Source organism: Pleuronectes platessa, chromosome 7 (assembly GCF_947347685.1).
Source record: "Pleuronectes platessa chromosome 7, fPlePla1.1, whole genome shotgun sequence".
NCBI lineage: Eukaryota > Metazoa > Chordata > Actinopteri > Pleuronectiformes > Pleuronectidae > Pleuronectes > Pleuronectes platessa.
Genome location: NC_070632.1, coordinates 2,075,449 through 2,090,196, shown reverse-complemented (window position 1 = coordinate 2,090,196; position 14,748 = coordinate 2,075,449). Strand labels below are relative to the sequence as shown.

The window sequence follows — 14,748 nt, the reverse complement described above, 5'->3', positions numbered from 1 at the left end:
CACAACCATCTCCACTGTTTTCAGAGCGTTGAGCTCCAGGTTGTTCCGGTCACACCAGGTCACCAGATGGTCAATCTCCCACCTGTAGGCGGACTCATCCCCATCAGAGATGAGCCCAATGAGGGTGGTGTCATCCGCGAACTTAAGGAGTTTGACGGAATGGTGACTGGAGGTGCAGCTGTTGGTGTACAGGGAGAAGAGAAGAGGGGAAAGAACACAGCCTTGAGGGGAACCGGTGCTGATGGATCTGAGTTCAGAGAGATGCTTCCCCAGCCTCACGCGTTGCCTCCTGTCAGACAGGAAGTCTGTGATTAACCTGCAGGTGGAGTCAGGCACACTCAGCTGGGAGAGCTTCTCCTGTAGCAGATTCGGGATGATAGTGTTGAAGGCAGAGCTGAAGTCCACAAACAGGATCCTGGCGTAGGTTCCTGAGGAGTCCAGGTGCTGGAGGATGAAGTGGAGGGCCAGGTTGACTGCATCGTCTACAGACCTGTTGGCTCTGTAGGCAAACTGCAGGGGGTCCAGGAGAGGGTCAGTGATGGCTTTGAGGTGGAACAGCACGAGGCGCTCGAATGCCTTCATCACCACAGAGGTCAGGGCGACGGGTCTGTAATCGTTGAGTCCAGCGATCTTGTTTTTTTTGGGGACAGGGATGATGGTGGAGGTCTTGAAGCAGGCTGGTACGTGACATGTCTCCAGTGAGGTGTTAAAAATGTCAGTAAACACCGGAGACAGCTGATCAGCACAGTGCTTCAGGATTGATGGAGAGACAGAGTCTGGCCCGGCTGCTTTGCGGGGGTTCTGTCTCCTGAAGAGTCTGTTGACGTCCCTCTCCAGGATGGAGAGAGTCGTCGCTGTGGTAGAGGGGGGGAGGGACTTAGAGGTGGGAAGTTGTGGAGAGGTGGAGGCCCTTGCTTTGGTGGGGGAGCAGCAGCTGATGGGCTGTAGTGTTGTGTCATGGGGGATGGTTTCAGGACTTTCCCATTGTCTTTCGAAGCGACAGTAGAACTCGTTCAAGTCGTTGGCCAGGCGTGAGTCGTTAGTGGAGTGGGGGGCTCTGGGCTTGCAATTTGTAATCTGCCTAAGCCCTCTCCAGACAGAGACAGAGTCATTGGCTGAGAACTGTTGTTGAAGTTTCTCAGAGTACAGTCGTTTAGCTTCTCTCACCTCCTTGCTAAACCTGTATTTAGACTCTATATACCTGACTCTGTCCCCGCTCCTGAACGCCTCTTCCTTCTCCAACCTTAACTTTTTGAGTTTAGCTGTGAACCAGGGTTTGTCATTATTGTAAATCACCCTGGTGCGTGATGGAACACAGCTGTCCTCACAGAAGCTGATATAAGAAGTCACAGCCTCTGTGTACTCATCTAGACTATTAGTAGCAGTCCTGAACACATCCCAGTCTGTACAGTCAAAACACGCCTGAAGATCCTCCACAGCTTCGCTGGTCCACAACTTTGAAGTCCTCACAACGGGTTTACAGAGTTTTAATTTCTGCCTGTATGCAGGAATCAAATGGACCATGACATGGTCCGAGAGTCCCAGTGCAGCCCGGGGGACGGCGTGATAAGCACTGCTTACTGTGGTGTAACAGTGATCCAGAATGTTCTCCTCTCTGGTCGAGCATTTAATAAATTGTTTATATTTGGGAAGTTCACGGGTGAGATTTCCTTTGTTAAAGTCCCCGAGGACAATAACTAAGGAGTCCGGGTTAGTCCGCTCCACACACAGTATCTGGTCAGCGAGCGTGCGTTGTGCCTCTTGCACGTTTATTTATATTATTTTTTTATTCGCCTTTATTTAACCAGGTCGGTCCCGTTGAGATACAATGACCTCTTTTGCAAGGGAAGCCTGGACAAGACAGCAGCATACAAAATGTCAAACAGTCACAAGACACACACAAATCACATAACACAGATCAAACAAGATAAGTTCCCTGTTCCCTTAAGATAAGGCAACAGGACTAAAGCTCCGGATTCCCACCAAAACAAGAACAAGTGTGGTATGAAGCCGCTCCAATTTCTCTCACACGAGTCTTCAAAGTGTCAAGGTTTATGAGCTCCTTTAACTTTAGGGTTTTTTGCAGTACATTCCAAGCAGCAGGTGCAGCGAACTTAAAACAGTGCTTACCAAATTCAGTGTTTACTTTGGGCATAATTAATAAATAAAGCTCATTTGAACGTAAGCAGTAATTGCTCTGGGATTTAAAGATGTACTTACATAAGTAGTGGGGGAGCAGACCCAAGATAGCTTTATAAATAAAAATATGCCAATGTATAAGGCGGCGTGCTGCCAGAGATGGCCACTCAACTCGAGCATATAAGATGCAGCGGTGAGTGAGGGCTTTACAACCAGTGACAAACCTTAAGGCACCATGATATACAGTGTCTAGAGAACGCAGACAGTTTGCTGGGGCATTCATATATAAGAGATCACTGTAATCAAGTACAGGGAGGAAAGTGGTAGCAATCAACTTTTTTCTGGTAAAAAAAGAAAAACAAGATTTGTGACGGAAGAAGAATCCCAGTTTCACTCTTAATATTTTTACCAGATTTTCTACATGTGGTTTAAAAGAAAGTCGATCATCAATTAAAATGCCGAGATACTTGTAACAGTTCACAAGTTCAATTTCATACCCTTGCAATGACAAAATGCTGGGTGGAGACACAGGCACTTTTCTGCCATTGGAAAATATCATCAGTTTGGTTTTGGCGGCATTCAAGACAAGTCTAAGTTCAATGAGCTGATTTTCCACAAGGTTAAAAGCAATTTGTAGGTTGCCAAGGGCTTCGGCAAGAGTGGTGCCACAACAGTATATAACTGTGTCATCAGCATAAAAATGAAATTTGGCATTTGGGACGTTACTGCCCAATGTATTTACATAAATAACAAACAGAATCGGGCCAAGAACTGAGCCCTGTGGCACACCAGTAGAGACATTTAGCAGTGTGGATGAGCTGCCTTCAAAACAAACACATTGTTTTCTATTAGACAGATAATTATTAAACCAGCCAACAGCCTGCTCAGATAAACCTATATCAAGCAGGCGTTGCTTCAGAATGGAATGATCCACTGTGTCAAAGGCCTTAGAAAGGTCAACAAAGAGAGCTGTGCACACTTTCTTTTGATCCAGCCAGTCTAGTATATCATTAGTGAGTTTGAGTGAGGCTGTAGTTGTGCTGTGTTGTTTCCTAAAGCCGGATTGGTATGGGGAGAGAATGTTGTTAGTATGGAGAAAATCTTTCAACTGATTGTTTACTAGACCTTCAAGGACCTTTGACAGGATGGACAACTTGGAGATGGGTCGATAATTATTCAAGCAAGTAGGGTCCTCTCCTTTCAAAAGGGGAAGGACGTAAGCGACTTTCCAAATTTCAGGAATACAATTTGTGGTGATAGTTAGGTTAAAAAGATATTGGAGCGGTTTGGCAATAAAATCAGCTGCTAACTTTAAGAAATATGGTTCCAAGTGATCTGGACCTGCAGATTTACTGATATCAAGAGAGCAAAGAGCTCTATGGACCTCTTCCACTGAAAACAACCTAAAAACAAAGGAAGGTTGACCAGCAGGGATAAGGCCTTGAGACATGTTTCCAACATCTGGGGCAGAAGACGCAATATTAAGGGCAGGCATAGCAATCGTGGAAGAAGACCGAGAGAATAAGGAGCCAGAGGCAGAAAAATGAGTATTAAAACAATCAAGTATAGTTGCCCTGTCAGTTACAGTGGTAGCATCATTAACAATACAGGGTGGGAGTTCGCTATGATTTTCAGTGGCTGAGATAGATTTGATCACTTTCCAAAATTTTTTAGGGTCGTTTAAATTTTTCGTTATTGCAGAGAGATAAAAGCTAGATTTTGCTTTTTTAATAAGAAAGGTAAAACTATTTCTGAGTTGCCTAAATATAAGTTTATTTGCCTCAGACTGTGTCTTTCTGGCCTTAGCCCATGCAAGATTTCTATTATGCAGTAGATCGGCTAAATCGGGCGTGAACCAGGGATAATCCCTCCCCTTAACCTTATATTTTCTGAAGGGAGCATGCTTATCAAGCAGGGAAGATAAACCTTCAGAGAAAAATTGCCATGCAGTCTCTACATCATTAATTAATTCAATACGATCCCAGTTAAGATCATATAAATCACGGAAGAACGCCTGTTCAACAAAGGCCCTCATATTACGTTTTATCAGAATACGAGGTTTGGATTTTGGAACTTTGGCATTTCTGACTGCAGCAATCACACAGTGGTCACTAATATCATTTGCAAAAACACCTGACATCGAATACTTGTGTGGTACATTAGTCAAGACCAAGTCAATTAAAGATGATTTATCTGGACACTTCAAATTTGGGTGTGTGGGGCTTTCAATGAGCTGCGTAAGATTCAATGAAACACAGGAATCTTTGAAGGCATCAGAGTTAGAATTTAGCCAATCCCAATTTAGATCACCAGTTAATATTATTTCATTATAGGTCAGTTCAGCTAATAGCTGATTCAGAGAAGTTAGCGCTTCAGCAGTAGCTGATGGGGGTCTATAGCAGCCCACAACAGTGATGGAAAACCCATTTGAAATATCAAGTTTTATGGCTAAGAATTCAAACTGTTTACTGATTGATTTGGACTGCAGGACATTTACATTAAATTTTGATTTACAATAAATTGCAACCCCGCCCCCTTTCCTAGGACGGTCAGCCCTAAATACATTATACCCTTTGATGGCGATTGCTTTGTCAGAATAAGATTTACTGAGCCACGTTTCCGACAGAACAATGACATCTGCATCAGTTGATTTTGCCCAGATATGCAGCATATCAATCTTTGATGGCAGACTACGAATATTCAGATGTATTAAACCTAGCCCGGTCCTATCCTTAAATTCAGCAGGTGTGTTACAAATAGCAATGCCAGGACCAGGATTTGGCTGGATACCAGAAATCAAGAGTAAAAGTAGCAACAGAAATCTTTTCCTACTAATTTCAGGGTTGCTAGGTGTTTCTGTTTTGGAGTGTAATCTAGCATGCAACATGACAAGAGATTTATCAGACTGTAAAAAGTTTGATTCCAGGACAGAGGTGTAAACAAGACATAACCATTGTGCAAAGACAAAAGGATCCAAATAAGAATGGGTCAGCACTTGTTCACTTCGTTCACTGAGCAAGTTATTGGTTTCAGGGTTTGGAATGATTGGAGGAGAGAGCACAATACCTGATGTGCACTCCCCATGGTAGCAGGTTAACCCAGAATCCGAGAGAATCACAGTGGCGATGAGGACCATGAAAAGAGAACACATAGTACCAGCACAGAGTTCAGTCCCAAAGAGAAAACCAGGGGCAAGAAACGGTGTATCCGAGCAGGATAATGAAGCGAGCCTCAGGCTGCAGGGCAGGGTAGATGGAACAGGCCTCAGGCTGCAGGGCAGGGTAGATGGAACAGGCCTCAGGCTGCAGGGCAGGGTAGATGGAACAGGCCTCAGGCTGCAGAGCAGGGTGGATGAACAGGCATCAGGCTGCGGTGCAGGGTGGATGAACAGGCATCAGGCTGCAGGGCAGGGTGGATGCAACAGGCCTCAGGCTGCAGAGCAGGGTAGATGGAACAGGCCTCAGGCTGCAGAGCAGGGTGAGTGGCACAGGCCTCAAAAGCAATCCAGAATGGATGAAGCGGATCCCAAGGCAGTGTACAAGAGACTGCTGTATGCTGCTGTTAGCAACAATCTCAAGCCCAACCACAGCAGCAACAGGCAGAAAGTCAATCACACCTCACAGTTCCAAGAAGCTGAGAACAGGCCACGGCTACGGCTAGCAACTCAGGGCACAATCAGAAGGAACAGGCCGAAGCATAAGAGGCAGAGCAGCCTTCTAAAGCAGACAAAAACATGAATAATCCACAGACCTTTGAGAGTTGACCGTTCATCAGCACAAAAATCCTAAAAAATCCTTAAAAAAATCCTAAAAAATCCCAAATAAAAACAATAAAACAAGACAGACACCTGACAGAGACAAAAGACATGCGGCCATCTTGGATTCACGTTGGCTTGCGGTGGGATGTAAACACCGATCCCAACTACCGGAGGTCAAAGGTGCCGCCCCCAGGTCATCTTCTCAAGGAAATCTCCTCGCCCATCAAGCGACGCGATGTCCTGCAGGAAAACTTCAACAAGCAACGGAGCTTCACAGCTCAACAGAACCGCTAAGGCAGAACCCTTCCGACAAACCCAGGTGACGTCACAGAACTGCAACTGGACTGCAACTTCTTTTCCCCTTTCCCTCGGACTGGTAACATAATCTGGTCTTAATAATTATACTACGCTAAGCAAGACTGTTTATTTGATCGGTGTGTGTTTATAAGTTTGATATGTGGTGTGATATTGTGGCAACAAGTTATTTGAAAGTAATTGTTAGTTAGGCCCTTCACAGGCCTCCTTAGTAGATCTCTCTGACTCTTGCATTATCTGATTAACATCTACACAGACACATGTATAGTCTCCACCTAGTTAAACCCACCCCCGTAGAGCAACCTCAGAAGAATGGGGGGGGGGGGGGGCTCTTATCTTAGGGTATAAGCTACCATTTTGAAAGCATTCTAGAAAGGTGTGAAATTTGGTCAGCCATTTTGGGAGACCCCTAATTTACATTCACACACACACTCATATTTAGTCAGTTAGTCATTAGTTAGTTTGATGGTTTAGTAATTTGTGTTTTTATACTTTATTATGTTCATAATAAATGTTCTTCTTTCACAATTGTTATTTCATTAATATTGAGTTAATTAATAAGTGAATTTTGCCAACCGTAACACTGTCAAGAACTCCATAACCTTCCCTGTTCATTATATAATCTTTAATGGTAAAATATTGAGATTTCTAATTGAACTAGATCTAAATGAGACTGATCTTAATCAATAAAATGGCTATCTTTTCCCTTCTATGAAGGGTGGTGCCCAGCGAGAACTTTAACCAATTAAAGTTATGATTTAATATTAATATTTTAAATATTAATGTTTTATATTTTATTTTGATTAACCAAATTTATTGAGTGCATAACGGCACACCATTCTATGGTAATACTTTTTAAGCACTATTGCACAACAATATATATCTATATATATAGATATATATAGATATATAGGGGAGAGCGGGGTAATGTGGGACATTTTTTACATTTGCTGCCCTTTAGGCGAGCTAAAATGATATATCAGTAAAATGTACATATTTCTTGTGTCCCACTTTACCCCAGCTACTCTCTTTTTCCACTTTAAAACTACCATAACAACACATGTTGTAATAGTTAAAATCCTGACAGCTAGATTGACAACCACTAATATCGGACTAGTAACAGAATCATGGGGATTGGTCAATTAAGCACATTTATGATTATTATGATTCATGTGATCTCTTGCACACCCTAACTTACCTGCAAATTGTTTCTCTGTCCAATTGGCAGGGACAGGGATATTGTTTTTCTCTGAGTATTCAAATGCCAGTTCACGGCACTTAACAGTTTGTTTTGACACAACAGTTGATTAAGTTCAAAGCAAGAAAATTTACTTTTACATGCAAAAAACTAATTTTTGTGAAAAAACATACTTTCCACAGCACCAGCACCAACTTCTCCTTCATGGCAAGGGGGAATGGGAGGGGCCTAAAAACATAATGGTCAAATGACCACAAATGTTTTCCGTTGCCTAGATACAGGGGGTGTCTCACATTACCCCGCTCTCCCCTATGTATATACAATAACCTCCCTTGGACCCCGCATGGTCATATGTCTGAATCCTCAAACTCCAGCACAGTGATCACATTGGATTTCACTCTCCACATCTGATCTAGTTGTTCTCATATGTACATGAGAACAATGAGAATGTATATGTACATAATAATCAGGCACGTGCACAGATAGACCCCTAGTGGTGCTCAAGCACTGGCCCTTTTGCCCTGGATGAGAAAAGTGCCCTTTTTGTTGGAGCCCAATTTTGTCTTCATTCATTAATATTTAAGAAAAAAAATGACTCTCTCTGTTATCAATTCCCCCCAAATGTGTTTTGATATCGGACGAGCATTTATTTGACTTCTTGTGAGAATTTCGCCCCGACATGCTAAGGGGCGCTCATAAGCTGTCAGTTGGCCTTGTTTTGTCTTTTTTTGCCTTTTATTCATTAAGATTTATTCAATTTGTTAATTTGAGTTAGTTTGTTAAAAAAAATAAATATATAAGTTGAAAATATCCTACTGTGTTTTTTATTTATTGTTATTTTTAATTTCATAAATCATTCTGGCGATGGGTGCCCTTTTGTTATGGTTTGAGCACCTGCCCCCCAAAATGTCTGTGCACATGCCTGATAATAATAATAACTTTATCACACACACACACACACACACACACACACACACACACACACACACACACACACACACACACACACACGCACACACACTGAGTGTATTTGAAGAACAACTCATCTCCACTGATTGAACATGTTATTGATCATGTCTGGACTCACCGAGCCTTCCTGCAGTTCCTCACAGCTGGGATCAGTCTCCGTCGACCCTGGTCTGATGTGTTGAACTTCTTCAGGTCCAACTCATCCAGAACCTCCTCTGACATCTGCAGCATGTAGGCCAGAGCTGAGCAGTGGATCTCAGAGAGTTCCTCCTTTGATCTGTTCTCTGACGTCAGGAACTGTTTCATCTGCTGATGAACTGAGTGGTCGTTCATCTCAGTCAGACAGTGGAAGATGTTGATGCTTCTGTCAGGAGAAATGTCATCACTCTTCATCTTCTTCAGGTTGTTGATGACTCTCTGGATGACTCTCTGGATGATCTCTGGATTGTTCCCTCTCCGACCCAGCAGGCCTCCTAAGACTCTCTGGATGATATTTGGATTGTTCTCTGTCCGACCCAGCAGGCCTCCTAAGACTCTCTGGTTGGACTCCAGACTGAGGCCGTGAAGGAAGCGAACAAACAGGTCCAGATGACCATTTGTACTGGTGAGGGATTTCTCCATGGTTCTCTTCAGGAGGTCATCCAGGGAGAAGGTTCTGTGTCTGTTCCTATTTATTCCCAAGAAGTTCTTGAGTTCTTCTGTGTTCCTCTTGGTGTAACAGTGGAACATGTAGACTGCAGCCAGAAACTCCTGAATGCTCAGATGAACAAAGCAGTAGACTGATTTCTGGAAGATCACACACTCTCTTCTGAAGATCTCAGTACAAACTCCTGAGTACACCGAGGCCTCTGGGACATTAAGACCACATCGCTCCAGGTCTTCTTGGTAGAACATGATGTTTCCTTCCTCCAGATGTTTAAGTGCCAGCCTCCCCAGCTTCAGGAGAACGTCCCTGTCAGCCTCCGTCAGCTGCTGTGTCGTCTCATGTCCCTCACCGTACTTGTTGTTCTTCCTCTTTGTCTGAACCAGCAGGAAGTGTGAGTACAGGTCAGTCAGGGTCTTGGGCAGCTCTCCTTTCTGGTCTGTGGTCAACATGTGCTCCAGAACTGTAGCACTGATCCAGCAGAAGACTGGGATTTGACACATGATGTGGAGGCTCCTGGACGTCTTGATGTGTGAGATGATTCTGCTGCACAGCTCTTCATCACTGAATCTCCTCCTGAAGTACTCCTCCTTCTGGGCCTCAGTGAAGCCTCGTACTTCTGTGACCCTGTCAACACATGAAGGAGGGATCTGATTGGCCGCCGCGGGTCTGGAGGTTATCCAGACGAGAGCCGAGGGAAGCAGATTCCCCCGGATGAGGTTTGTCAGCAGCACGTTGACTGATGACCTCTGTGTGACCTCAGACACAAGCTCCCTGTGGTTGAAGTCCAGAGAAGGTCTGCTTTCATCCAGGCCGTCAAAGATGAACAAAGGTTTACAGACAGCGAGCGTCTCTGCAGTGAGCTTCTGTAACTCTGGATGGAAAACATGGAGCAGCGTGAGAAGACTGTGCTGCTGGTCCTTCACCAGGTTCAGCTCCCTGAACGAAAGCACAGCTAGCAGACCCACATCCTGGTTCTCTAAACCCTCTGCCCAGTCCAGAGTGAACTTCTGCACCGAGAAGGTTTTTCCAACGCCAGCGACTCCGTTGGTCAGGACGACTCTGATGCTGCTCTGCTGGTCAGTGGAGGCTTTAAAGATGTCGTGGACCTTGATGGGAGTGTCCTGGAGGATCTTCTTCTTGGAAGCCGTCTCAAGCTGCCTCACCTCATGTTGAGTATTAACCTCTTCACTCTGTCCCTCTGTGATGTGGAGCTCAGTGTAGATCCTGTTGAGGAGGGTTCTACTTCCTGTTTCATCACTTCCTTCAGTCACATGTTCACATCTCCTCCTCACACTGAGCTTATGTTCATCTGAAACCTCCTGCAGACCACGATCTGCTGAAAGACAAGAAACAATGTGAGAGACAGAGAATCTGAGAATCTGCTGATTGTTTTCATCAGATTCAGAAAAACTACAGAAAATAAAAGCTTTTTAACTTTGTGCTTTTCTAACGATGTTAAATGTTGATGCTGTATGAAGGAACAAAATAAAACCACATGTGCTGATGTCAGAAGTGAAGACATCAGCAGACACATGTACAGTGCTGCTCTGACCGGCTGTCTGACCTCCAGCTCCTGGTCTGGATCTTTGTCCACACTGGGGACAGGAGGAGTCTCCTGAAGAACCAGACTGGTCCCAGTATGAGGTGATGCACCGTCTGCAGAACCAGTGTCCACAGCTGGTGGAGACTGGATCCTTCAGGACGTCCTGACACGAAGCACAGCAGGACGACTGCTCCTCCTCAGAAACATGACTCCTCTTCCTCTCCCTGTGAAGACATGTCCTGATAACTCACATGTCACAGTCACAAGTTGTCATTACTTCTGTCAAGGAGGTTTTGTGTTCACCCAGTATGTTTGTGTGTTGGTTGGTTCGTTAGTGGGATTATAAAAAACAACAGATTACCAGTAAACTTGGTGGAAGGTTGTGGTCTGTGAACCAGATCGGGGGGGGAGTGGGGGGGTTCCTCTTTCATGTTCAGAGGACTGATGTTTACCAGTGTGTGGAATTTGGTGCAGATCCAAATCAAAATGAGTCTCTAGTGGATTTCAAAGTGGTTTCATAAGGAGCGTGTTGGTTCTTGGTGGAGGTCTGAGCTCTTTGAGTGATTCTGAGAGATTAGTCACCAACTTCAATGAAGCTGTATCCTAATGCAGGGGCCACACTAGAGGAAACTAGATCCTCTTCAGAGCAGGTCCCAGTAGAAACAGTCTCTTACTCTGTGTGTGAGGGTCCAGGTTCATTACTGAAGTTTAGAGGAGTGTCCATGGACCAGTCACTCTTCAGAGACAGACAGCTGGACCCTGGAGACTCTGCTCTCAGTCTGTGGTCCTGACCTCTGCAAACACAAACATGTTTTTATTCAGAACACATCATTCACTGGTTCATTCTGTGAGGATTCAGTTTGGAGCTTCACATGTTTGTAGCAGGTCTCTTACTTTGTGGTTGAGGGTCCAACTTGCTCTGAAGTGTCCTCGTCCATGTTGCACCGGCTGCGGCTCAGTTGTGGTTCAGGCCACGCTGCTCTTCTAGATATTCAAGGTCTGGTCTATTTCCTTCTGGTTCTGCGCTCAGTTTACAGCAGAACACAGTGAAATGATCTTTCACACCAGTTTCAATGTTTATCTGTTGAAAATGTCACAAACACAACTATTTGCAACACTTCCTGTAGCCTACCCATTTCAAAATAAAAGCACTGTAGCGTTTCTGTCGACTGAGTCAATTTATTAATTATTAAATGTTTTATTGTGAAATAGATACAGGACTTCTTAAACACAAGGGAACACAGTGATCACATCAGAAACCTCAGGAAGGCAGGAGTTACATTAAAAATAAAAAACTTCAGGTGAAGGACAATAGTCTTACTAATAATCTCTCTCTCTCTCTCTCTCTCTCTCTCTCTCTCTCTCTCTCTTTCTCTCTAGCATTTCCTGATCTACACCAATCAACTACATTAAAGTTAATTAATACAAGCTTGTAAAAGTTCATGTGTTCTTCAACCCCCGGCCACTAAACGAAGGAAACTCAACATCTAGAATCATGTTCACGTCATAAAGGCTGGAAATGAATTACAGAACTTTATAGACAGTAACACTGAGAGCACATCAGTCACAGCTTGAAGCAGCACTCTGTGTCTCCACTCAGTTCTATGGCTTTGTGCCCAAATGAAGGTCAAACACAAGATCTTCAACTTTATATTCACTTTAAAACTCACACAAAACCAGAATGAAGTTATATGTCTGCGTGTGTGTGTGTGTGTGTGTGTGTGTGTGTGTGTGTGTGTGTGTGTGTGTGTGTGTGTGTGTGTGTTAGTGTGTGTGTGTGTACCTCTGCAGGTCGATGTTCCTCACACCTCAGCCAGTGAGTCCAGAGCTTTACTGGGATCCACAGTGAAGACTCTGGACTGGTTGGTGACCACTGCTGTAACGTATGATTCTGAAATCACGTTGTGTTATTAAACACTTGATGAACAGATGAAGATACAAAGTGAAGCTGTGAGTTAACTCTGTTAATTAGTCCTTTGAAGGCTCTTTGATCCAGACCTGCTGTTCACATCTGTCTCTGGGATCCGATCACATGACGTCTGTCACCAGGTGTGAACTGACAAACTTAGAGTCATGTGATCAGCAGACGGATGTTAACAGCAGGTGTGAGAGTGAGACAGTGAAACTTTCAGAAAGTTGTGTTCACACTAACCTGCTCACTTTCCTTCCTTCTGCTCGTCCAGGTGAAAATGGAGTCTGACCGCTCCCTGTTCTCATGCTGTTCTTCCCTGTGGAACCAGTTCACTCTTGATTCCACCCAGTTCAAAGTCCAGCTCATACCCATGAAGATTAACTGGTTCACAGTTAATGTTTTATTGTGATGTTATGATGTAGATAGCAAACTTATGATTATGTATTTAGTTAATAATGGACGGTGTGGGATCATGAATCCAGATCTTCACTTTAACACTGAGTCCTGACTGGGAGCGTCTACTGGGACTGAGCTGTACAATGTGATTTATCATGATCACATATAACTTCATACTGGTTTTGTGTGAGTTTTAAAGTGAATATAAAGTTGAAGAGCTTGTGTTTGACCTTCATTTGGGCACAAAGCCATAGAACTGAGTGGAGATACAGAGGCTGCTTCAAGCTGTCACTGATGTGCTCTCAGTGTTACTGTCTATAAAGTTCTGTGATTCATTTCAAGCCTTTATGACGTGAACATGATACTAGATGTTGAGTTTCCTTCTCTTAGTGGCCGGGGGTTGAAGGTCACATGAACTTTTACAAGCTTGTATTAATTAACTTTAATGTAGTTGATTGGTCTGAGTGTAGATCAGGAAATGAGAATGAGAGAGAGAGAGAGAGAGAGAGAGAGAGAGAGAGAGAGAGAGAGAAAGAGAGAGACAGAGAGAGAGAGAGATTCTGCAGGAGGAAAAACTCCCCTCAAATAACATTTGAATATTATAAATAATAAGATACAGAGACTTAATGAAGGATGCGTCAGGTGATAACGACCAGACTGCCCAACTGCATGAATATGGAAATATGGAAATGACTCGTCAGCCGATCTCCACACGACTTCTTGTGACCTTCTGCAGAATCTTTACAAGTGAAGTGAGGATTCTAATCTGCTTAGTGACTGTGAACTGGTTTGAGTCCAGTTCATCTGATTCACTTTGTCAAAACCATCCTGAAAATCCAGATTAAGAAGGAACCAAACCAGCAACTGTGTTAATCCTCAGACTTTAATCTGACCGACCAGTGTCCATATTAACCCACTGTATATTGTCTTCTTATATTAGTTTTTATTCCAATCATATTTGTATATATTTCGATGTTCATTCCTATAATTCTATGGAATTTAACGACAGTTTTGTGAGAACTTTACTTTTGTCCACTTCTTAAATCTAGGTCACTTCTGTGTTTTCTGTCCTCCTCTGTTCTCTAATGAGGCTGAATATAGTTTTTTTTAATAACCTGGGTTTTAATGTCAACTGTTCCCTGTTGATAGTGAGAGTCGTTTCTTGAAATGACCCAATATCAGAGGCCCAGGTTCCCTCAAGTGGCTGGAACAGAAACCGAAGAAGAGGAGGATGAAGAGGGGAATGAAGAGGAGGATGAAGAGGGGAATGAAGAGGGGGTTTGTGTAGCAGAGTCACACAGAGAGATTCAGACTATAGAACTTAAATATTTGTATGTATGACTGATTCAAGACAGAACAAAAACTTCTGTCTTACAGGAAAAAATATCTAAAAGGTGTATTTATGTGCATCTTTTATTTAATGAAAATATTTGTTCGTATTTGAATTTTCTTTTTATTTATTGTTATCTATAAATAAAGTTTACAGTTAAACTATAAAAAATCTATTTCATTTCTTTGTGTTGTTGATAATGAAATCTTAGGAATCATGGTTAATATTTATAATAATCATAATAAATAAATAACTTTATCTGTAAAGCACTTATCTAAACAGAAGTTTTTATAATCGCAATGGGAGGTAATGCTTACATTTATATTAAATATTAAATACATATACACATATTCTTGAACAAACATCAGTGGGATAAGGATGACCTAAAATGACAGAGGCCATTTTAAATATTATTCAGTCTGCTAACAAGGAGGCGGGGTTTATGACCTATTCCACAGCCAGCCTCCAGGGGGCGATCAAGAGGAGTTGGCTTCAGTTTTGGGAGCCGTCATGTCGCCCATCTTTATTTACGGTCTTTGTTCT

The 14,748-nt window shown here is 43.2% G+C and overlaps 1 protein-coding gene across 2 annotated transcripts in view; it reads right to left on the bottom strand.

The window, feature by feature from the left end:
• The window catches only part of LOC128443883 (NACHT, LRR and PYD domains-containing protein 12-like), a 101,169-nt gene extending 88,373 nt beyond the window's left edge, over positions 1–12,796 (bottom strand). The window contains exons 1-6 of one of the 2 annotated variants that reach the window (XM_053426085.1): positions 12,720–12,796; positions 12,351–12,458; positions 11,462–11,648; positions 11,242–11,361; positions 10,589–10,791; positions 8,497–10,360 (exon numbers count right to left, since the gene is read on the bottom strand). In XM_053426085.1, coding sequence (XP_053282060.1) covers positions 8,497–10,360; positions 10,589–10,791; positions 11,242–11,361; positions 11,462–11,505 — 2,231 coding nt within the window. In that variant the 5' untranslated portion in view covers positions 11,506–11,648; positions 12,351–12,458; positions 12,720–12,796. The remainder of the gene's footprint in view (positions 1–8,496; positions 10,361–10,588; positions 10,792–11,241; positions 11,362–11,461; positions 11,649–12,350; positions 12,459–12,719) is intronic. The other variant, XM_053426086.1, reaches the window with a different exon arrangement.
• Between the last annotated feature and the right edge of the window lie 1,952 nt (positions 12,797–14,748).